The sequence below is a fragment of the Thunnus albacares genome, chromosome 19 (assembly GCF_914725855.1).
Source record: "Thunnus albacares chromosome 19, fThuAlb1.1, whole genome shotgun sequence".
In the NCBI taxonomy this organism is placed as follows: domain Eukaryota; kingdom Metazoa; phylum Chordata; class Actinopteri; order Scombriformes; family Scombridae; genus Thunnus; species Thunnus albacares.
In genome coordinates, this window is record NC_058124.1 from 24,643,941 (window position 1) to 24,668,648 (window position 24,708).

At 38.6% G+C, this 24,708-nt stretch overlaps 2 protein-coding genes across 3 annotated transcripts; both read left to right on the forward strand.

The window, feature by feature from the left end:
- Positions 1–674: 674 nt before the first annotated feature.
- On the forward strand, positions 675–11,977 carry gnb3b (guanine nucleotide binding protein (G protein), beta polypeptide 3b). Of its 2 annotated transcripts, XM_044336699.1 has the most exons (9): positions 675–917; positions 3,472–3,584; positions 5,015–5,160; positions 6,919–6,982; positions 7,407–7,563; positions 7,715–7,781; positions 9,322–9,523; positions 10,556–10,772; positions 10,867–11,977. In XM_044336699.1, exons 2-9 carry the CDS (start codon positions 3,516–3,518, stop codon positions 10,971–10,973), a joined length of 1,029 nt encoding a protein of 342 aa, XP_044192634.1. In that variant the 5' UTR covers positions 675–917; positions 3,472–3,515; the 3' UTR covers positions 10,974–11,977. The 2 variants fall into 2 exon arrangements, with proteins under 2 accessions (XP_044192634.1, XP_044192635.1); XM_044336700.1 differs by lacking the exons at positions 675–917; positions 3,472–3,584; positions 5,015–5,160 and adding an exon at positions 5,192–5,398.
- A 3,652-nt stretch (positions 11,978–15,629) lies between these two features.
- On the forward strand, positions 15,630–23,440 carry tpi1a (triosephosphate isomerase 1a). Its single transcript, XM_044336466.1, has 7 exons — positions 15,630–15,900; positions 18,650–18,773; positions 18,925–19,024; positions 20,095–20,212; positions 20,962–21,047; positions 21,661–21,748; positions 22,501–23,440. The coding sequence occupies exons 1-7, from the start codon at positions 15,789–15,791 to the stop codon at positions 22,617–22,619; spliced, it is 747 nt and encodes a 248-aa protein (XP_044192401.1). The 5' UTR covers positions 15,630–15,788; the 3' UTR covers positions 22,620–23,440.
- The last annotated feature ends 1,268 nt before the right edge of the window (positions 23,441–24,708 follow it).

The window sequence follows — 24,708 nt, forward strand, 5'->3', positions numbered from 1 at the left end:
AGCTCATTAGCTCTGACAAACCAATTCACCCCTGTCAACCTCCACCCCAGACTATCCACTCCTCACTCCTGCATCCCATCAAAAAACATGTGCTGCAATGCCAGGGATCAGAATATTATGTCACCTCTCTGTGTCATAGGACGACATACATGTATCAAATCAAACCAGAAATCGATCAAATTTGAGAATTAGAGGTTGCAAATTATTTGATATGTGTCTTTAAAAGGTTTAAAAGTTGTTGGAATGAGACTGATTTTGCATTTTACTCTTATTTTACAGTCTTTTTGTTTGTTCTTTAGTTTCATTGTACCTTAAACTGTTTAAAACTGCTTCTTTATAGCATAAAACAAGAGTCATAATTAATGATTTGCATGCTGTGTTGGTTTTCTCCCTTTTTTTCTGTGCAACAGGTGTAATTTCTTTGCAAACCACCACAATCTTTTTTCCTCCGCTCTCATATTCTCACATTTCATGTCCACCTGTTCCCTTTCTCTTCCCGTCTTGTTCTTTCATTTCTTCACCTGCGCTTGTCTTTTGACCTCATAACCTGATTTTCTCCCTCCAATCGGTTTACCTACCTCCTCTCACCATGCTCTCTCTCTCTCTCTCTCTCTCTCTCCTTCCCTCTCTATTTCCATCTTTGAGCTTTATCCCTTCATCCCTTATCTGCTTCATCCCCTCCAATCCTCATCTGTTCTTCAGTGTGGAGGAAGGGAGAGAGAAAGAGAGAGTTTTCACAAGTAAGCTGCTAGCAGTCTGACGGGGGAGAGCATCGGAGGAGCCAGCAAGCAGGTTGCACCCTGGGATTGTGGAATCTAAACAAGCTCAAAGGGAAACAAAGAGCCGGAGGGTCCTGAGACAGGAACTGCACAGGTGCAGAAGAAGAAGTGAGAAGGGACCACATTGTGTGTGGAAAGGTGAGTTTCTTCTTTTAACGCGTCTGAAGTTGTCATCTCTACAGGTGTCTCCTCGGCTGTCGGAGCTGCACTGCTTCCTGCTGTGAGGCTGCACCGTCTTACTTTGTGAGAGTTTCACAAATTGGATTTTTGTTTTGTGAGATTTCAAAAAACAGGAAATGGATTTTTGCTTCAAAATGCAACACAGGACCAAAGTGATGGAAAACTTGGCTGCCTCTGCAAACCATGAAATGTGGCTGCATTTGGTGCATTTGCAGTCATTTTGGAGAAGCATGAGGTTTCCTTAAAGGTTCAGAGTTATTTAATAAAAGTCAGCGGTCATCAGTTATGCAGAAAGGCCACTCTGGAAGCTGCTGATAGTTTTTAGTTTTTATTCCTTTTGCTAAATAGAATAATTTATCAATCCTGTGTTAGATTTCAGCCAAAGTAATGATTCCTTAAACCCTTTGAAGGTGATCTTTGGATTGCAGGGAAGCTGCCAAAGAGGATTGGTGCCTCAGGTGTGGCAGCAGTAAGCTGCATCCTGATCTGAAACTCATCAGGCTCACCGAGTCTGCAGGTTTCTCTGCAGCAGAGACTTTTGTTTCTTCCTGATACAAACTTTAATATCAGTTGGTGATCTGAGTTCTTGAAAATGAGATATACAGCAGACACATGTATGTGTGGGAGCACAAACGCACCATCGTTTCCTTCACATAGGACAGTAGAGGAGCAGTGGATGTCATACATCCTGACATTTGACTGCAACAGACCCTCCACATCTCCCACCGTCCGCTTCACCCTCCCTCCCTCTCCCTCTCTGATCCTGAGGTAAAGAGCAGTCAGTAATCGGATGACAAAAGATTTGACCGGTAAAGCTTCCCTTAAGATCTCCTGCCGGGATTTAAAGCCCTGTAGCAACCTCCACCTCCACCCGTCCCATATCTCCGTCCTGCATCCTGTCGCAGGTTCAAGCTGCTACCTGCACTGCATGTAGGCCACATCCTCCACCTTTACCTCTGCTGTTCAACGGAGCTTTGACCTTTTATTAGGCAAGATATAAAGTATAGGGAGGGATGCAAGTAATCTGTTCATTATTTGAACAGTTTGAACAATTGATTGATTGTTAAGGCTATAAAATTAGGCTTAAAATTGCTTGATGTGTTTTCCAAAACCCCAAAATAGTTAATTTAATGATATGAAATAGAGAGAAGCAGAAACATCTGAGAAGCTGGAAGCTGCAAATGTTTTGTGTCATTGCTTGATAAATAAGTGATTCTTGCTGGTTTTCTAAGCGTCTTCTCTTAAAGTTTTCTTTTTGTCTTGCAAGCTGTTGTGTTGTAAAGACATTTTAAATGAGAAGTAGTTGAAGCTTTTCATTTGCACGACCTACAACCTTTGAAAAAAAGGGTCTTTTATTGAAATGATGCTCTTGAATTGTCCTCATGAGCATTAACGGTAACATTTCCCTGTGATCTCTGAGAGAGAGCTGTATAGTTTTGAAAGAGGGTCCTTGTCTATGGGCAGAATCGTGCACAGAGGTAATTGGTGTTAAATTAGTCAGACGTCAGTATCCTATTACAGAGTATTAGGCACGTACACTAAACTACTGCACGAAGGGCTTTTGGGGAATGTAATTTATGTCTAAGAAAAGGATGCAGTCAGATGGGAAAGATGTTTAAAGACGCTTTTAATGTTGGTGACTGAAAACTTTAAGCTTGTTTTGTCCTAAATGCTCTGACTGCCAGCTAACTAACCCCCCCAACTCCCCCAAAAAAGTTGATTTTGCAAAGCAGAGAGTCAGTTATGAGCCAGATACCCAAAACTAATCATTATAAAGTTTAGTTCGATCTGAACACGTTCTTAGGTTTCCTCTCAAAATATGACACCGATCCGATGTCATAATGTCATATTCTCATTTCCCAAATCACACAGTTTGGGGAGACAGTGACAATTCTGATGAAACAGAAAGTGTAAAGTCAGATTCATTTAATGAAAATTAAAGAAACTTGAAGAAGAGCTTTGCTATTTTGATTTTGTAGTGATTCTAAATTGATTTATTATTCAGAAATGTGCTGTTACAGTCCTGGGATCACAACTGTTTTAGGTGTATTTCATACATTGTTTTATCTCCCTTCCTTCCCTCCTTTTACCATACTGTAAATCTCTCTCCCATCCTTCCTTCCTTCCTTCTTTATTTCTTGCTATTGACCTCTTTCTCATCCTTCACACTTTGTACATGATAACTGGAGCAGTGTGCAAGCTAACAGCATTACAACTTTGGTTCAGGGAGGGATTAAAGCAGTCAGGTATGTGTCTAATCTTTCCTCCAGACTTGATGTTGTAACAGCAACTCAAGTGTTCTAGATCAAGGTATCAGGGTCACCGGTGAGATGGTCGTTGTCTACCTGTGCTGACCAAACTGTCTGGGTCAATGAGTTAAGATTATTTTTCTGTTCCCAGGTTGAAGAATGAACTGTCACACTCGACTAAAACAACATTTTTTTCTCTTTTTCTCTTTTTTTCACCCCCCACATCTCTTTTTTCTTCTTCTTCTCTCTCTTTCCTGTTTCAGAGTGTTAATTTTCCCGCCAGTAACATCCCCTAGCAACTGTTGCCATGGCAGCTGAGAAAGCTGAAATGGATGCACTGAAAAAGGAGTGCGATGGCCTCCGTGCACAGATTGAGGTGAGCAACTTCCTGCACGGGGAAAACTGTTTCCTGTTGAAGGTCCTTCTATGCACAAAGCTGAAACGTCTGTGCATGTTTTCCCCCCCTGTGCTTGTACTGGACAGTATAAACGAAATTAAAAGAAAATATCTAATAGATTTGGGTGTATGAACCCCTTTTTGTGCTGCTAAAGGCCTGTAAAACCTGTGAACGCAGCGTGAGGCTCGACTACACAAAACAGAAATAAAATAAAATCCAACCGGCCACCAAATAAAAATAATAGTGACCTTTATTTATATGGTTCCTTTAAAAAAAACAAGTTAACAAACGTGAGAGCAGATAAAAAACTATGAGGAAAAATTATTACTACTAGTACAACTTCTATCACTACTTCTGATGTAGCTGCTACTACTTCTACCACTAATATTACTGGTTCTGTTACTAATGCTATTACTATACTGCTGGTATCATTCCCACAAGTACTACTACTATACTTATGCTCCTGCCATTACACAGTAGTGGAAAGTAACAAAGTACATTTACACAAGTACTGTACTTAAGTACAATTTTGAGGTACTTCCATGTGATGCTACTTTATACTTCCACTCCACTACATTTCAGAGGGAAATATTGTACTTAGTTACTTTTCAGATGAAGATTTGACACAATGGATAATATAACAAGCTTTTAAAATACAACACATTGTTAAAGATGAAACCAGTGGTTTCCAACCTTTTTGGCTTTTGACGTCTTACAAAAAGCAGTGTGTAGTCGGGGTCACATTTCACATGTCTATGAGTTGTTAACAGCTCCACCAAATAGTGATTTTTCCCTCTAAACTTCTCACATGCTTTCATTTCAATAAATGTTCAAATGATCCAATATTTCAGCAAAAATCAAAGATTAGATAAAAAGTCCAAAAACTGAAAACAGATTTGTGTATCAGAACTTTGTTTTTTCTTCTTTCCTCTCCCATTAATCATCTCACGACCCCTCAGATTTATCTGCTGACCCTTTGGAGGGGCCCGACCCCTAGGTTGGAAACCACTGGACTAAACTAGCTAACTGTATATAAAGTAGTTGAAACTAGCTCCACCTCCAGCAGCTACAACAGTAACATGCTGCTCTAACACTGATGCTTCACTATTAATAATCTAATGATGTCATATATAATAATATATCAGTCAGAGGGACCAAACCACTACTTTTACTGCAATACTTTAACTACATCAAGCTCATAATACTTATGTACTTTTAAAGTAGTAGGATTTTTCATGCAGTACTTTTACTTATGGAGTCTTTTCATATTGCTATATTGGTACTTTAACTTAAGTAAAGGATCTGAATATTTCTTCCACCACCTCCATTATTTGAAATAATGTTAATTAGCTCAATATTCACTCTATTCTTTTTCGTCCTCAACATGTACTTCCCTCTGGTACCACTAGGCGGCCCGCAAGGCTGTGAATGACAGCACCATGACGGCAGCTGCAGGGGGCGTGGACTCAGTGGGCCGAGTTCAACTGAAGCAGAGGAAGAACCTCAAGGGTCACCTGGCCAAAATCTATGCCATGCACTGGTCAGCTGACTCCAGGTGAGGACGAACAGCTGCACAGGAGTCCACTCCATACTCCGTACATCAGAGTCATACAGATGTTTCTAGGAAATGATCTGATTGATCCAGTGAAGCATCAGCGGACACGTGGCCATCTTATAAAAGCACACTTTAATGTACATAAACTCAGCTGTACATGAATTCAAAGTAAACACAAGAGAAATAGGAGAAATAGGAAGCTACAAGCTCATACAAAGTCCTCTACTGAAAACTCAAGGCAAGATAAACATGAATTACATTAAATGAAAATAAAGAGGAGAACACTGTACTTGTTTTAAGATGTTTTTTAATAGTCAACAAAGATGATAAGTGATGGACGATGTGCAAGTTTGAATTCAACAAAAAAAACTAAACAAATTTAACTATAAAACTGTAAAATAAAGGAAGATTAAGTCTGATGACTTGAATTAATCTGAAAAATGTATAAATAAACATACAATTCTGTATTATATGACTGCAACTAACAATTATTTTCATTATTGAGTAATTTGTCTTGAGTCTTTTGGTTCATAAAATGTCAGAAAACAGTGAAAAATGTTGATTATTGTTTCCACAAATGTCTTCTTTTGTCCCGACCAGCAGTCCACAACCCAAAGATATTCAGTTTACTGTCATGTATGACAAAGAAAATATTCAAATAGTCACATTTGAGAAGCTGGAATTGGATATTTTTTTCTTAAAGAGTGACTCAAAATGCGTTGTACTGCAGCTCTGCAGTAGTTTATTAATACTAAAGACAGTTTAAAGGTTCAAGGTTGTGAAAAAGCGGAGCTGATGATTCATGACAGTGAGAAGATGTAGTATATGATGTAGCAGAGTTCTTTTGTTAAGATTTGAGGAATATTTGTACGTTTTGTTTAGTCCCTTCAGGACGAGTTTTTTTGGTTTAGCACAGATTGAGTTTCTGCTTCAAGTTTACATTTCATGTGAGCTTTTCCAAAGCAAATGGCAAAGAAAGATAAACATTCCTGCTTAATTTTTGATCACACCATTCAGGATGTTAAGCTAAGCCAACTAGTGTATATCTACATAGCTACAAAGCTGAGGTTTAACTCAGGTTTAACCAATGAGATGTTTTTTTATCTTAAGAAGACACTGTACACCCAAAATTAAGCTCAAATTTTAAAACATTACCTAGTTTAGATTATTGCTATACAATATTTTTGCAACAATTTACTGTAAGTCTTCCTATTTTGCATTTAAAAGAAGTATAAAAACATATAAATGGTGTGTTAAAAAAACTATAATGTCGTTTTAAACAGATATAAGGACATTTTAAGGGTTAATTAATGTACAATTCCACTGTAAGAACAGCTGCGTTTGTAAAAGATGTGCATAGAAATCAAAACAGTAAAAAAAGATAAACATAATAATACAATTTTTAAAAAACAAAGGAGAAAAACTTACATTTTTACCATTTTTTCCATGTTTATGCCTCCATAAATTAAGTCTAGTATAACTTGTCTCTAATAGTAATTTGTATTTTGCAACGCAGATGAGCAGCACTGCCTCCAACAGGCAACAAAGAGACACACACACACACACACACACACAATTTGATTGATATTTGACTGAATCAATTAAGTGCTGTTGGTCGTCAGCACGTGATTTTTTTTAAAGGAAGTTTTATTATTCTAGTGTTGCTGCTGTTGTTCTCTCTCAGTGTCGGTGTGGCTCCTGGACTAATCAAGTTTCTATATTGAATAATATTGATTAACTCTTTCATCTTTCTCACAGGTCAATGGTCAGTGCATCACAGGATGGCAAGCTTCTTGTCTGGGACACCTTCACAGGAAACAAGGTACAAGGTTTACACACAAATATTACAAAGTTTCCACCTTAAATTGGGTATTAAAGATCTTTACTTGTTCTGCAGTCTTTAGGTGAGGTACAACATGTCAGCATAAGTGTCTTCTGCCATGTTCTCATGTGAAATGTTTGTGAATTTATCATCATAAAACAATAGAACATTCATTTATTGTAACTGGTCAGTTTGTAAATCTTATTGTATAAATGGTGTTCAGCCTTTTTTGGAGTGTAAGAGTGGTTAGACTGATATAATGATTTCTCATGATACTGTATGTGTCATGTATCATTACTCTCACTCTTCCGTGATGGTTTAACTTCTGTTTCCACCTTGTCAGGAATGAAAATATGGCAGATATTGATAACATTAACAAATTAGGCAGGTTGAACATTGTCTAAACTGAATTTCTGTTTCCCAGTTGGTTGCTGTCCCACTAAAGTCTGCCTGGGTGATGAGCGTCGCCTTCGCCCCCTCTGGTAACCTGGTGGCCAGCGGCGGTCTGGATAACATGTGTACAGTGTACAACATCAAGGCTGCCAGCCCCAAGACCCTCAGGGAGCTGGACGCACACACAGGTGAGGACGACGCCGTTTTAACGCCCTAAAGGGGTGAAAATTAATAAATCAAAATTACAGCTAAAATTTAAAGACAAAAGATTTGAATATGGAGGGAAAGATGGATGAACTGACACCCCTCTCTCTCTCTCTCTCTCTCTCTCCCACCCAGGTTACCTGTCTTGCTGCCGTTTCCTTAGTGACACTGAGATCCTCACAGCTTCTGGTGACACCACCTGGTGAGTTTCTCATTGATAATTTTTCTTTCATCACACGTGTTTATAGTAGAAAATATTATACACAAAATATATATAATATACACGTACAAGTATTTTGAATCTAAAGTAACTCCAAAGGCGTCATTTGCTAACATATCAAGTGTGCATCCAAATACACAAATATAAAGTTTACAGTATATGTATGCAGTGTGCTGTTTTGGCAAATAGCAGACAAAAGATTCTGATTTTTTAAGAACGGATAGATAATGATGGAAAAAAAACTGCAAATGCTAATTTCAGATTTCATAAAAAGCAACAAAATTTGTTTTTCCCAAGGATTTATTTATGTATTTCTTTGTTTGTTCATCATTGCCAACACTTTTACTACCATCCACCATTTTTTCCAGCCATGAACATGAAAAAAACAAAAAAACATGTTACATGTTGCATTTCAGGAAAAGAAGTTTCCATTAACAACCAACTAACCCACTCAAAAATCAAGATATTTTAATATGCATACAGGAATTGAAAAATGAATACTCCCAACATTTAGCGAGTTTATAGTTTAGCACTAACAGCTCCATTGCTTTCCAACAACTCTTAAGTCTGCTCATGCACTTGTACTGTATGTACTAAGTACAGGTAATACTTGTAGAGATGCAAATCCAGACATTGTGGCTAAATAAATGGTTAGTGCATGCATGTGGGCTATTCACTGACCACCATCTCAGAAGTCCTCTAAACAGTAATGTTGAACAAACACCAGGTGATTCTGGTGTATTAGCAGCTAGCTAACAAGATGCAACTGTTTCCCCTTTCCCAGTCTTTTTGCTGTGCTAGCTTAAACACATCACAGACCAGTCGATATTATGTCAATATCATGATACAAGACTACATATCGTCTTAGATTTTGGATATTATAATATTGTGATATGGCATAAGTGTTGTCTTATCCTGGTTTTAAAGGCTGCATTACAATGAAATGATGTAATTTTCTAAACTTATCAGACTGTTCTAGCTGTTCTATTATTTGCCTTCACCCACTTAGTCATTATATCCACATTACTGACGATTTTTTATCAAAATCTCATTAAATATTTTGTGAAAGCACAAATAGTCATCACTACAATATTGTTGCAATATCGATATCGAGGTCTTTGGTCAAAAATGTAATTTTGTTAATATCACCTAGCCCTAGTTCAAGATGTTTTTAAAAAATGTCTGCTCATGGAAGTTAGCTATTTTTAAAATTGTTTTTAGTTATTAATTTTGTTTTTGATCCTTTTGCAGCATGTGTCTTGCATGATAGTGATCAAAAAGTAAACTTTATAGTAATAATAACAATAATCTTTATTTTTAGAGCACTTTTCAAAACCCACATTACAAAGTGTTTTATAAGGGCGGCAAAATAAAACAGGCAAATCATTATTATCATCAAAAAAATCATTATTATTAGACCTGATCAACTCAAAAAGACCCTAATAGAGAGAGAACAACAACACTGACAGCAGCATTATGCTACGAGCGCTCCTTCATCTATAACCTCCATCATCTCCCTCAGCTGTCTGTGGGACCTGGAGACTGGCAAGCAGAAGGTAGTCTTCACCAACCACATTGGAGACTGCATGTCGCTGGCTCTGTCCCCCGACATGAACACCTTCATCTCCGGAGCCTGTGACTCTCTGGCCAAGCTGTGGGACTTGAGGGAAGGCACCTGCAAGCAGACCTTCATCGGACACACCAGTGACATCAACGCCATCGCTGTGAGGGCTCCATGAAGCGTCACATCACATAAGACAGACCAAAACTTTATGTAGTTCACTATAGTTACAGTCCACCATTTTATGTGAATGTCAGACCTCTGAGTGCCCTAAAAAAAAACACAATTGAACCAAAAAAGTATCCACGGCAATTTAGACTACTTCAACAATAAGTTGAACAATTTATAATGCAAAGTCCTGAACCACAGTGACGATATGCATAAACAGGAAGGGAACCTCCTAGAGTTTCTTGTGAAAGTATTAGAAACACTTGAGGTGAGACAGAAACAGAGCAGAAGGTCTTTGAAGTCAGTGAACTGAAGAATAAAATGATTTTTGACATGACATATTTAGGATCTACCTTATGGATACGTTTGAACGGATGCTATTTTTGTAAACACGAGGTCTTGCTAATTACCACTAAACCACTAAATACCACAATGTCGATGTAATGAGGCAAGAAAGGGAGAGTTGGCCATCTAGCAGATACTGTCATCCTAGTGGAATTAATGAGGTTAATGTTCAAAGGTAACTTAATTAAGATCCTGGTGCTGTAAAACCTAAGAGAGTCGAGGCAAACACACGTCAGCAGCACTAGCTTTAGTCTGGTGTTGGAATTGCTGTTTTGCGACGAGGATGTTGTTGCATTCATTTGTTGTGTTTCCCTGTTGAGCTGCGGTGGAAGTATAGTAACAAAAAGAGGAACTTTGGCACTAAAAAGACTTTAACGTTGAAAGATATCTACTCAATTTGACTCAATTTGGACGACTGAAGCTTCATATTAGCTTAGCAAGAAGGACTGTGGATTTTGTCTCCATTATGTGCATTATAGGGGAACCTCTAATGGCCAGTATGAACAGGAGGAATGATTATGGCAAGAAAAACCGCTATTGTTTTAAGACAGACTTGAAAAATTGTGAACCCGTCCTTTAAATCAATAAATTTGATGACTGGCACAGAAGAGACAGATCATGTAACACATACAGGCAAATACTGATAAACACCAATCATTTTGTCCTTCTCTCCTCTATTCAGTTCTTCCCCAGTGGAAATGCCGTCATCACAGGCTCCGACGACTGCGCCTGCAAGATGTACGACCTGCGCTCCGACCAGGAGGTGAATAGCTACCAGGACGGCAGCCTGAACGCCGGCGTCACGTCTTTGGCTCTCTCCAACTCAGGCCGCCTCATCTTTGCTGGCTATGACGACTTCAACTGCCACATCTGGGACTCACTGAAGGGAGAGAAAGTCGGTGAGTAACGACAGAAGTAACGACAAAACGCAGCGAAACAAATTAGAAACGTAAAGCGAGACGAGGTCCTTTCTTTTTTCTTTTCCTCCTCCAGGTGTGCTGTCCGGCCATGACAACAGGGTGAGCTGCACCGGGGTCCCCGAAGACGGTATGGGCGTCTGCACAGGATCCTGGGACAGCTTCCTGAAACTCTGGAACTGAGTCGTCCTAGGGAAGAAAAACACGGGGGAGAGGGGATGGAGGAGGAGGAGGAGGAGGAGGAGGAGGAGAGGAAGAGGATGAAAAGGGTGGGAGATGGGGAGGAGAAGAGGAGAGGAGAATCAACTAGGAGGCGAGTGAGGTTGGAGGAGATTTCGTGCAGATGTTTTCACTCTCTTTCTCCCTTCCTCTCTACTTCCTCCTCATTTATGTATGCAAAATATGAGAGGTTGCAAGTGAGTCACGTTGTATAAATGGCATCAGGAACACAGTGCACGATGCATCCCGCTGTATGTACAAGAGTTTTACTGTCGTTGAGGATTTAAACACCAGAAAAAAAAAACATATAAAAAATAGCACATTATTCAAAAGGATTACTGAGCAGAAAATAAGCTCTTATTTTGAAATTGTCAATTAAACACATATAGATTTTTGACAATAAAAAAAAAAGAAAGAACACATGAATATTGAACAAGACTGTAGGATTACAGATATATTTTTATTATCTTTGAGATCTTTGACCTGTAAAAGAGCCCTGCACTTATTTAGACGAATATGTAAATTTATTTGTATTTTATAGTTGAAAATAACACATTAGGATGGAGAGTTGATGTACAGTGTCTTTTTTCTTTTTTTTTTTTTTTTTTTTTTTTTTTGGGGCTTTACAAATATGTGTGTACCACTGGAGAAGAGCAAGAGTAGAGCTGCCGTCTTGGATCCCTGCTAACACAACCAGCTAACTTTTAAAACCAAGATGGCTGCTGCTGTTTTCCCCCGTCTGACTGTGCAAAATCCGATTGATAAACCCAGACGAATAAAGGTTTGAAGGTCGAGTCGGGTGGCGGTCAGACCTGTACAAAAAACACTCCTGTAAAGACCTGTAAACTTTATTTTACTCCCCTGTGTTCAGCTGCATTTTGTAGTACTTTTACACTTGTGCAGTTCCTCTGTAAAAAGACGAAATGTTTGTTGAAAAACTTTCTAATAAACATAGAATTCTGCATTAACACCATGTCAGAGTCTGTGTGTCTGTGTGTGTTAATGGATACGATTGACCTTTAAACTGATTTTAAAGGGTTACACATGTAATAAAAAGTTTGTTGTTGGGCCCCTGTTGACCAACACTATACATGGTGGTACTCTAGAGTTGAAATGATTAGATGATTGGCAAACATTTTGGCAACTGATTGATCATTTAGTCATTTTTTAACAGACAAATGCCAAAAATTCCCTGGTATCAGCTTCTCAAATGTAAATATTTGCTAGTTTTCCCAGTGATAGTAGTTTTCCTTGATGGTAAACTCAACATCTTTGAGTTTACCATCAAGGAAATACACAGTCATCTGAATATGTTCACTTGAGCTTCAAGGAATAATGATCAGCATTTTTCACTATTTTCGAAACTGTCCTCCCAAGAAAAACCACGTCAGTTGGCCAAAAACAACTTATAGTTACGTTTGAGTGACAGATGCCATCTAGCAGTTGTAGTAATTGTGATAACAGTGGTGCAGTTCAGATGACAAATAATAAACAAAGCACAAAAAGTAAGGAAATTTGTGTTTGGTAGATTATTTCTTTGTTGTAACAATGCTTCTTGGCAATAAATCTTATTTCTCATTCTTCAACCAGCATTTGTTGGTTTGTGGGGTTTATCAGAGACTACCTCCAGAATTTGGGAGCGGAGAGGATGGAATGGCCTGTCAGCAGTCCTGACCTCAACCCCATTCAATACTTGTGGGATCAGCTTGGGCGTGCTGTTCGTACCAGAGTAACCAACACAACCATGTTGGCTGACCTGTAACAAATGCTGGTTGAAGAATGGGAGTGTATGATCAGCATGAGAAAGAGGTGCCAGGCTGTTGTGGCTGTGTATGGTTCTTCCCCACACTACTGAGGCTCCTGTTTGTTAAATAAATAAATTGTTAAATTGCCAATATGTCTTGTTTCTTCAAACTTCAATCATCCAATCCACCAAACACCAAACAAGAGTCAATGGCAGAATAAGCTGTTTGGCATTGGCAGAGAAGATTTGGCAAATTTTTCTTGGGTGCAACCCACATACTCTGCTACTCAAGCTTTGCTGCTCATCCCACAAATGCATGTTCCTTACAAATGTGGCATCATTGAAAAGGGAAATAAACAGGCTTTCCAACAGTATAAGATTTATTGCCAAGAAGCATTGTTATAACAAAGAAATAATCTACCAAACACAAATTTCCTTACTTTTTGTGCTAAGTTTATGTGGACAGATTCCCTCATTCAGAAGAGGGAGGGTGGATGGAGGTTTTAACCCAACAGTGGACTTTTGCCATTGTGAAAACTATTCATTTCCTGTCCGTCCCCTAAATGTAACCCTGTGGTTACAATTGTAGCCATGATGACAAAAGTGGTTTGACTTTAAGGAAGTAGTAACTTAAACCCAAACCACATGTTCCTCCAATCATTCCCTAAACATAAGCAGACCTTAACCACAGTGCTGTCACACCATAAAACTTTATTTATTTATTTTTTTAACAGTGATTTGTAACAGGTTTGGAAAGCACAGACAGAAGATGTTGTCCACATGGTCAAACAATGTATCTGGTCATTTGATTTGGAGGAATTGTTGCTATATTCTGACATTTTATACACTAAACGATCGATTATTAGAGAAAATAATTGTTTATAATAGTTGGTTGCAGCCTGACAGTACTCCTGTGATGGAATAATAAAACCTGTCCCTCAGTTTTCTGTTTGCAGTTTGATAAAACAAATGAGCTCAATATAAAATAAAACTAATAAAGGCTTCAAACTAGATTTCAACACAGACTCCCTCCAAGAGGGAGGATGGAGAAATTTATAACGCATTCGCAAGCGATCAAATTATGTAGTCCCAAATGATGTAGAGTAAATCTGGGCCTTTTGCGGCCCCCTGGGGGTCTGGGGGTTTCTGGGGCAGCTGCCTGCTTTGCCCAGTTGGAAATCCAGCCCTGCGTGCTGAAACAGCACGTGCGTGTAAAAAAGACAGTTTTTTTTAAATTTGTCCTTGCAGTTGCAGCACAAAACAGTCTGGAGGGAAGTTTTGTTAACAAGGTCGACACATATCAGCAGCATGAGTCAGACAGCACCTGGAGAGCAGGGAGGACACACAAACGCTGGAGCAAAATTGTGGCTGTAAAACCTAAAGATTACAGTCTATGTTTTAGATTTTTGATTTCCTGCTATCAAACTTTGGACATTTGGAGATTATATCAACCTGGGGAGGGAAAACAGCAGGTGTCTTTCTTTTAGATTAGATGAATATGGTTAAATTTGACTACTTTTAGGCCGACAATAAATGTAGGATTCTGTATTTCCCCTCCAGAAGTTTTGTTGGGAGCAGAGAGCTTACAGTATAAATAGCATTTAGAAACCAACATCAACACTGTCTCTATTTTCATGTAAGTGATAATGACTCTGAGGTGTTACCTTGCAAGGCAGCCGGACTCACAAGATCACGCAAGGATCGATATTGTCAGGCTTATGCGCTTGTGTCCAAACCAATCAGCATCGTGAAAAATTTTTGAAAGCGCCTTCCATTTTCCAAACAGTTTCCATGGACTATATTATGTTTGGTATAAAAACCTTAAATAATGTAAAAATATCAAACACCACATATGTGTATTGAACTTTTTATTTATATTGAACTTTATATTGAACTTGAACTTGAAACATTGTCAGGCCAGTGTTAAATGAAATGTGTAAATCAAAGAGTAAACAACACAGTGCAGCTAGAGTCCCTCTGAACTCCCACCTGCTTCTAACCTGATGGTTTGATCTCTGTCCGTCATCACACATACACATCACATTCTGTCTTGTATTAATTTACAAAAAAAAAGAAAGAAAAAAAGAAATTGGCTCCAATTTAAGGATCAACACGTCACTAATTAGTAGGGGTGTGTCGAATACAAATAGATTATTCTGTAAAGCACAAATAATGGGGTTTTTTTTTTATGAATATTTGTTTCATACAAATATTTTAAAAAATATTTGTTAGTTAGAGGTCTGTCTGCAATGAGGCGATGAGTAAAGTCGTCTATGATCTGGGAGACTTCTGTTCAAGATCCAGTGTGGGGACCTCCTTCATAAGGTAGTTTATTTATGAACACTTTATATATATATTTATTCAAATACAAATACAAATACTGGGCTTTCTGCACATTCCTACTAATTAGTTAGGAGCGCAGCGTCTGCAGAACGAAATAGGAAAGAGGAGAAAGTTATAACAAGATTAAGGAATGGTCATACTGGTCTAAACAGTTCTCTCTGTGTGACTTGAAAACATAGTAATGGAAAGTGTGAATATTTTGGAGAGGAAAAAACAGTGGACCAGAAAGTCTGGAGAGCAAAATATCAATAATATTCTAAAAAAAAATCTTGTGTCTTATAAAAAAAAAGGTGTTGGAAACTCCTACTAGACTATTTAAGATCAACAAGAATAATGAATAGAATCTGAGAACTATTAGTTATTTATTTTTATTTTCATTTGGTTCCCTTTTATTTATTTAATCATGACTATTTTGTTTATTATTTCCATTGTAATTCTTTGTTTGGTAGAAATATTAGAGAGAGGATGTTTAGTTCATACTCCAGATCAGTGGGGGGCGATAAAGCGCCGCAAAGCTGCCAATAAACCCAAAAGAAGAAGGAAGCTGTTCACCAGTCTCGAGTTCTGATATTTCCGACAGCACCTGAAGGACACAGCCTCAGGCACCAGCAGAAGGTCGGATCCATCCTGCAGCTGCTACACCGGACCTCCATCACTTCTCCTCACCGGGAATCAGCCACCATCAGCGGGACATGGCGTCGCGGAGGTTCTTCGTGGGAGGAAACTGGAAGATGAACGGGATCAAGGAGAGTCTGGAGGAGCTGATCACCACCCTGAACACCGCCAGCCTGCACGACCAGACCGGTAACTAAAACAGCCTGCTGACTTACTGACAGGTGCAGTCTGCGGGGGTTTAGAGTGCACAGATTAACAAAGGTGATCGATAAAGTGAGAATCAGACGAGGGAAGGTGGAGGTGGTGGTGGGGGGGGGGGATGCTGCTGATCAGATGACGCGGTGACACTGGGAGTCATGTGATCTGGATGAGTTGCATAAAGGCCTCTGACGTTTCTGCCTCATCCTCAGTGGTGAAGAGTAAACAAGTACATTTTACACAGTTTTGATGTATTTGTACAGCTGCAATGATCGGTTGATTAACTGATTAGTTGACTGAGAGAAAATTTATCGCCAATTATTTCGATAGTAATCATTTTGAGTCTTTTTTTCCACTTTTTTTTTAAAGATGCCCACATTCTCTTTTTATTTAGTCCATTAAACTGAGTATCTTTGGGTTGTGGACTGTTGGTTGGGACAAAAGACATTTGAAGACCTCATCTTGGGCTTTTGGAAATAGAAATCAACATTTTGCACCATTTTCTGACATTTTATAGACCAAACAACTAATCAGTTAATCTAGAAAATAATCGACAGATTAATCAATAATGAAAATAATGGTTAGTTGCAGCCAGAGGTATTTGCACTCGAGAATATTTCTATTTTCTGTCACTTCATATTTTTATTCCACCATATTTATTTCATCATTTTTTCTACAATACAGCTGTGTCTAGTTTGGGACCCTTGTCATGTTTCAAATGTCTTTCAAGCATGGGTTCAATATTTTCCTAGTTTATCTTAAAACATCAGTCAGGAGCCCAAATGAACAGTGAAACATGTTTTTCTTGCTGTAATCATTCCTCCTGTTCATACTGACCATTAGAAGATCCCTTCATAATGATGGGGGACAAAATCCACAGTCCTCCTTCTGTGCAAAAATGTATTTAAAAGTTTATCTGAGGCTAATATGAAGCTTCAGCATCCAAATGAGTCAAATCAAGTAGATATCTTTCAATGTTACAGTCTTTTTAGCGCCAAAGTCTCTCTTTTTGTTACTATACTTCCACCACAGCTCAACAGGGAAACACAAAGAGGGAATTTGATGCTAAAAAGACTGTAAATGTGTCAGATATCCACTTGATATGACTAAAAGCTGATTTATGGTAGATAGAAGTGTTACTCAACAGAAATTAAAGAGTCACGCAACGTTTTCAATTTATGCTTCAAGGTTTTAGTCGTCTCCATGGTAACCAGACACTATCCTCCAGCCAGTCTGTTTAGCTACGTTATATAATCCCAAGTTTTCTAAAGTTACAAACCAAAATATCAATAATTCAGTAAGAAGTTCAGTGAAAACTGTAATCTCCATGGCAACATTAGTATCACTGCCCAATCACATTGCGTGACAAAATATGAGTTTATGATATGAGAGTGTCGACATAACAAAATTCTCCAGGTGTGCAACATGAAAGGAATAAATCATAAATCAGCCTTAACTCAGACTTCTGAGGAGACGACTGTGTGGACACACTGTGGATTTTTTACTAAAAACACCGATATCCACTTTATTTGATTAAAAAAATAATCAACTGATTAATCAATAATGAAAATAACTGTTAGTTGCAGCCCTAGTAGAAAACCAAAGTGACAACAACAGATTATTATTATTATTTAACTTTTATTTATTTAACTTTTTTTAACAGTTAAAATGAAAACAGACAGAAACAGTTTGGATCACAGTAACCTAAACCAGCTGTTCAGCCACACTGCAACTACTATTACTGACTGAACTCCTCTGGAAATAAATGTAACCCCATTAAATTCAGTTCAATTAACTCTTTCAGTTCAGGGTCAAAAGTCACTTTTTTGTACCACTTATTATCTGCAGCTAACAGTGACCTATTAGCTTCAAATAAGTACTGTATGTGTTGCATTTTTGATTTTTCATGATGACTAAAGCTGTCAATAGTTGCATACAATGTCTATGATGCATTGCATAAATGAGTTTAATTTAGGTAGAGCTACATCAATACAATATTAAATAATCATTTTTGTCATTTTTTTTAAGCAGAAATGCCAAATATTGTCTGGTTCCAGTTTCACAAATGTGAGAATTTGAAGCTTTTCTTTGTTAACGTGATGGTAAACTGAACATCTTTGGATTTTGAACTGTTCGTTCAGAAAAAACAAAGACATTTGAAGGCATCACCATCAGCTGTGGGAAATAATACAAGTCATTTTTCAGTATTTACTGAGATTTTAAAGACAAAACAATAAATCAATTAATTGAGAAAATATTTAGCAGATTAACTGATAATGAAAATAATAACTAATTGCAGCCCTTAATTAATCCAGTTACAAAATGCATTTATTAGAATTTTGAGGTTTGGATCGCCATAGTAACATGTATGGATCCTTAAATGATCAGGTTGTGATTTTCTATATTTTTTGTCAACAAATCTCACGTCCAGAGCCAAACTTGATCCACTAACAAGTATTGTGTGTGTATCTGAAGTCTGATATATCTTATTCCTCTGTGCTGTTGTTGTCCAAATACTGTTAAAAAGAGTTTCATCAGTTCATTGTTGGTTCGACTTTGCACATGAGATCTGCTGACAATAAGAAAAATATTGAAAATGGCAGCCTTCAGGATTGGATGAGCTGACGAGGAAAGGACAGAAAGTGCAAACAGACATAGAAGAAAGACTTTCAGGCTCAGATGATTCACAGAGAGATGAAATTAAAGTCACAATGAACATTTGTTTCTGGCTCATTTCCAGAGGTGGTGTGCGGCGCTCCCTCCATCTACCTGGACTTCGCTCGGTCCCGTCTGGATCCAAAGATCGGTGTCGCGGCCCAGAACTGTTACAAGGTGGCCAAGGGAGCATTCACAGGGGAGATCAGGTACCCCCCCCCCCCCCACTGACTGAATACACTCACATTAATCATTTATAATACTTCTGAATAATTACACTGGCAGGCTGATGAATATTTAAATAACCTTTTTGTCATTTTAAGTGCTTTGAAGCTTTTCCTGTCTCACCTCTCCCTCCAGCCCGGCCATGATTAAGGACTGCGGGGTCGACTGGGTGATCCTGGGACACTCCGAGCGCCGCCATGTGTTCGGAGAAAGCGACGAGCTGATTGGCCAGAAGGTGAGACCGACGCTTTGGACTGATGAATCGACAAAACTTGCAATCCATGATTTTAAAGAGATAAATTAAAGATGAATAACAGCAAAGACGCGTCACAGACCTGGTTTTGGTTATTTGCAGATGAAAAGATGTCTTTGTTGACTATATTTTAACACATATCAGCTTCTGCAGGATCTTCTAGACATATTTCTTGGTAAAAGACTAAACAGTGACATCCTTGATGCCACCACGGCACCGGCAGCTTGTTCAGCTCTGCATACAATCATAAATTTGTCCGTAGGGAGCCGAAGTCATGTGACATCACGTCCAGGTTCCACCAGCTACCACCAGTCACTCAATGTGATATCTCATCCAGCATTTCTGTCATGTGTCCTTCTGGAGTTGACTTTCCATATTCTAAGACAATTCATCATCTACTACAGCAGTTATTTTGTAGAATACAAAAAAAAACACTCTCTGTTTTCTACAAACGTCTCCACCGCTCAGTCCTCTCTGTCCTGTTGTTATTACAAACATGTCTGAACTAACCTCAACTCGCCCCGTAACCTTTAACCCACGATGGGAAATGTTGTTTCCATAACACGACATACTGTTGAGAAAGACTCTGCTCCAAAGCTTCTGTAGTTATTTAATTTACTACAAATGTCAGTGGGATTTTTTGAATGAGGTTTTTTTACTTTTGACACAAAACCTGAAAGTTCCTGTTTCACTTCTGCTCTCTATAAAGGCTTCAGATGTTGCACTTCAAATATTATGTACCAAACACATACTGTATGTACATCTGTCATAGTTACCGTCTTCATGTAGAAATCATGACTTTGTTTTTCTCCTGAACAAAAAAAGGAGCATGTAAGAAACACATATTTACTCAAAAAATACAGAATAATTCTGTGCTTCAACACGTTGCTGAGGAACATTAATATAACATAAAAGTGACGGATTTAAACTTTTTTTTTTGTATCTTTTAAGTGTTAATTTTTCTTGGCCGGTAAATTAAAATCCGCCAGCGTGTTGTCAAAGCTCAGGTGTGCAGCTGCGGGTGAAGTTGTGACTCTGGTGTTGAATCTCAGGTGGCTCATGCTCTGGAGAGCGATCTCGGGGTGATCGCCTGCATCGGGGAGAAGCTCGACGAGCGCGAGGCGGGCACCACAGAAGAAGTCGTCTACGCTCAGACGCAGGTCATCGCAGGTAAATGCAGGAAATACAACAAGAACATTTTTACCCTTTTATTTATATATTTTATCTCCTTTTCTTCCCTTTTTCTTCTTTCTTTATTATTATTATTTATTTTTAATTAGTTGTAAACAAACTTCTACATTTTTTCAAATTAATATTCTAATTTTCGTTTCCAGTTCTTCTTGTATCTGCTTATATTGTTCTCATAAATATGAAACACTGCCTTCCTCTTGCTTCTGTGTCCTCTCAGCCGTCTGTCTGAAATCACAGAGAGTTTCCGAATTTTATTAATGATCTTTCCTCTGGTTTCATCTTGGCCTCATTTAACCCACTTCTGCATATAAAGTAGGCTACAAATCCTGATTTAAAATGCAAATAGGTCAGTGCTTTCTGCCGTCAAAGAAACTTCATGAGACACGATCGTCTCGTTTCTCCGTTAATGCTGTTTTTTTTTATTTTATTTTATTTTAAAGGAGAACAGATGTGATGGATCAGTGCAGCTCTAGATTTATTTAAATGAATGGATATTTTCTGTTATTGTAACACAACCTAATTAGCTTTTGTCCTGCTGGAACCTTTAGAAGGGAAACGGACTCAGACTAGAGCTCATATTCAGTCGCTTGGTGATTTTGGGTATTTTACCTCAATTGAACACGTGTATCTTAATGTTTAATATTAGGAAATACTTCCTGGTAGATCATTAGTGGTTTATAAAGAGGTTCAGTGTTATCATTTAATGAAGGGATGTGGTTGTGTTGCAGAGAATGTGAAGGACTGGGGGAAAGTGGTGCTGGCTTATGAACCTGTGTGGGCCATCGGCACAGGCAAGACGGCTACACCTGAACAGGTAAGGGTTTATCTCTATCTGATGTATTCCACATAAATGTGACTCTATAATGCAGACGTTGCACCTTCAGCTCTGTTGCAGAGATTTGGGGGAAATGAGGAGCCTCCTGAAGCTTTGTCTGTTCCAGACGGCTACTTTCTATGTTTGCTTTCATTCAGATTCAGAGAGAAGTGTTTGAAATGATTCATGTAGAAATTATGTTTATTTGAACAGCTGTGTTGCACAGCTTGCTCTGATATACGTTGTTTTGAGCGAGTCCTCACTTCCCCGAATCTCTGTAACAAAGCTGCCGTAGATCCACAGAGGTCACACTTATTGGAAATACATCAAGGTGAAATAACCGTATTTTCCCTTTATTTACAGTATGTTCATCCAGGTAGCCAAACAGCATCAAGATTACATTTAATTTATCAGACAAAACTTTCATCTCATCTCTGTAAAGCTAAAAGACCCGTAAATTAAAGATGACTCAGATTTTCATTGGTGCTGAGAATGATTAAGCAAACAAACATCACATTTAGTAGCTAAAATATTCTTATAAATGACTTAACTTAACTTTTCATGTATCATATTTTTAATTTGTGTGTGTGCGTGTGTGTGTGTGTGCGTCCAGGCTCAGGAGGTCCATGAGAAGCTGAGGGCGTGGCTCAGAGCCAACGTGTCAGACGACGTAGCCGACTCTGTGCGCATCATCTACGGAGGTCAGTGATGATTTTTAACTGAAGTGATTTTGAACCTTTTTATCTCTGAACGTGGAGTCGTTGCTAATATGTCCCTGTGTACACCTGTGTTAGAAAAGTTCAGACTTTAAGAAATAGGTTTATATAATATAGATTCAACAGTTTCATTTTCTTAACTACCAGCTGAAGCTAAAGGTTGTATCACAGTGTTTAAGAGCCCTTCACATCACAGAAATCACCAATTAAAACTTTTTTTTTTAGCTGAAATAATTATAACTGATAGCTTTACTTTATATGACTGCATACTTTTAGTTTTGTTCAAGAGTCTTATTATTTCTTCTACATTTTTGATAGTAATAATTAAATTTCAGACATCTGTGTCCAAAAGGCAATGAGCAGTGATGCCAGATTGAGCAGCTTTCTGGCTATTTTTATGTAACTGGGCAGAGAGAAAAAAAGGTTTTGGGCAGGTTTTTGACAATTTGTGCTACTTTTTTTGGTTATAATATAGTTCCACACAATGAATGATAGCTGATAATTGTCGAAACCAAATATTCCTGTGTATTGAAACTCATATGAAACTTTTTCCTATTATTAATCTGTCTTAGATCTGTGATAAAACACTTATAACATCTGTTCATATGACTGAAAACCTTCAACGTTTCATTTAAAAGTATCTGAAAGACTTATATTTTATGACTGCATTGAGTTTGTTTTGAATTCAGGCTTCGTTTTCCATGTGATCACCCCTCCTTCTGCCTGTGTCTCTCCAGGCTCAGTGACAGGAGCTAACTGCAAAGAGCTGGCGTCTCAGGGCGACGTGGACGGCTTCCTGGTGGGCGGAGCCTCTCTGAAACCGGAATTCGTCGACATCATCAACGCGCGCGCGTAACGGACGCTCGGACGTCTCCGCCGCGACCGATGAACAACACCTTTAGATCTCGTCACGTGTCACTATGTGTCGGCAAACTGGGCTGACTGATCCTCAGACAGACGTGTGTTTACTTTGTGAGAATTTAGTTCTTTGTCATGTTTCACCTTTTAATCTCTTTCTAATTCTTTTTTTTTTTTTTTTTACCAGTAGGGCAGCTTCTAAGAGTGTCGGGTTACAGTATTAAATATGTGAGTGTTGACCACAAAACTGAAAAGGCGTAAAAAAATACTTCAAACATCTCGAAAATTGGAAATTATACACAATGTTCTCAGCTGATTTAATGTTCTGTTTTACAAGAGAAGTTAGTGGGGCAGATGGATGTGTACGTTTGTTTTTCAGATGCTTTTTTGGTCTTTCGGTTTCTCTATGAAACAGGTGGAAGTGGAGCTGCTCAAGTATGTGAATGATAGGAAACGTCGGTCGTGTTTCTCGTCGTAATCTGCTGTTAATTTGAGCTGAAATGTCCGATATTATTTCCAGCAGACAATCAGTCAGTTCAGGTTGTTTCATGTGTTCGCTAACAGTCTGTCTCACCTAACTGTTACTTCAGGGCCCTTTGACAATAAACGCTCAAGAAAGGATGTACTTAAATATATGATGTACTTACATACTGTATAGAGAGTATATTAAAGATATTTGTGCCGGTATTCAGTGTTGAGAAGTCGGGGATTAACAAAGATTGATCTAGTTATTGGACACTTGGCTGCTGTATGTTTAACACTGGATGGTTTGTGCTCATCACATGTGAACCAAATGAATAAATCAAATAAGGAAAGACATGTTTTTGTGTGTTTTATGAATTCTTTGTGTCGCCTTAATTAAATATAACTGCATGATGGTAGCATGATATTGGCACCACATAAGAGAAATGGGTCCCCGGGGGTTAGATCTCTTTTTCTGGAGTACTTCTGTGTTACCGTGCGATACTTTTTGCCTTTCCCCTGATCCAGGAGCAGTCAGAGCGTTAGGCCAATCCTTCAGAGAGTTTAGGGGAACACTGCAGACACAGAAAAGAGGAGCTGATCTGGCACTTCAGCTCAGTTTTGAAAGGCTGAGCTCCAACAACATACAGACGCTGCTGTGACCACAGCTGGCTGCTCTGCCTGGCTGTGGGTTGAAGTTGCGGTGTTGTGATTATCGTTCTGGCTACACTGCAGCTGTGATTATTGCTATGATGCTACGCAGCAGACGACTGCAGTATCTCTACTGTGGCTACAATTTACTGCTCCTAGCCAGATACACAGGAGTTGAACCTGGTGCTTCTATGAGATATGACAGATGTGTTATCGTACACCTGACTTCAGAAATAGCTTCAGCCCTTCACTAACACACACAACCCCTGCATGTAAAAAAACCCATTAAACCCAATATTAAAACTAGTGTGTCACAGTCTTGGTTATGATTACAGCAACAGCAGCGACCAACAGGAGCCATCCCATAACTATAGTCATAATCACAGTTTCAGCCTGTGAGAATCACATAATATGCTAATACTAGCATGTTGAATTTGTCAGAATACAGTAACTTAAAGGATAAGGCTGCCACTTTCCTATATTTTCCTTATTGTCAACAAATCTCATGTGCAGAGTCAAACCAACAATGACTTCATCTACTTACAAGTATTGTTTGTGTATCCAAAGCCTGATATATCTTATTCCTCTTGACTTGTTCCTTCATTATGAAGAGTTTAGTCATGTTAGCGATCTCGTTTTCAGTCTACTACATTGTAAATTAAAAGAACTTCAGTACAAAGTGAAGAGGTTGTGATATGTAGCACAACAAGTTAATGAAGCTCTGAAAACAGAACAATGTTCCTGCACATGCTCAGTGGTGTCTGCGTTACAAAGAACTACTCTCCAGAGACTGAAAATGTGACAAACTAACGTGCCCAAAGGCTTCATAAAGAAGCAACATGTCACCCAGTGCAGCGGTGTGGCTCATTGACGTGTTTTTAATAGATTTTGGACAACAACGGAGGTCTGCAGCACAGAGGAATAAGATATAACAGGCTTTGGATACACACACAATACTTGTGTGTGTGTGTGTG

Bases quoted from the DNA above. Each gene is read 5' to 3' on its own strand.
- tpi1a (XM_044336466.1), top strand. From the start codon at position 15,789: ATGGCGTCGCGGAGGTTCTTCGTGGGAGGAAACTGGAAGATGAACGGG. The intron at 18,774-18,924 runs GTACCCCCCCCC...CTCTCCCTCCAG, and splicing joins GCATTCACAGGGGAGATCAG to CCCGGCCATGATTAAGGACT. The intron at 19,025-20,094 runs GTGAGACCGACG...GTTGAATCTCAG, and splicing joins ACGAGCTGATTGGCCAGAAG to GTGGCTCATGCTCTGGAGAG.
- gnb3b (XM_044336699.1), top strand. From the start codon at position 3,516: ATGGCAGCTGAGAAAGCTGAAATGGATGCACTGAAAAAGGAGTGCGAT. The intron at 3,585-5,014 runs GTGAGCAACTTC...TGGTACCACTAG, and splicing joins GCCTCCGTGCACAGATTGAG to GCGGCCCGCAAGGCTGTGAA. The intron at 7,782-9,321 runs GTGAGTTTCTCA...CATCTCCCTCAG, and splicing joins GCTTCTGGTGACACCACCTG to CTGTCTGTGGGACCTGGAGA.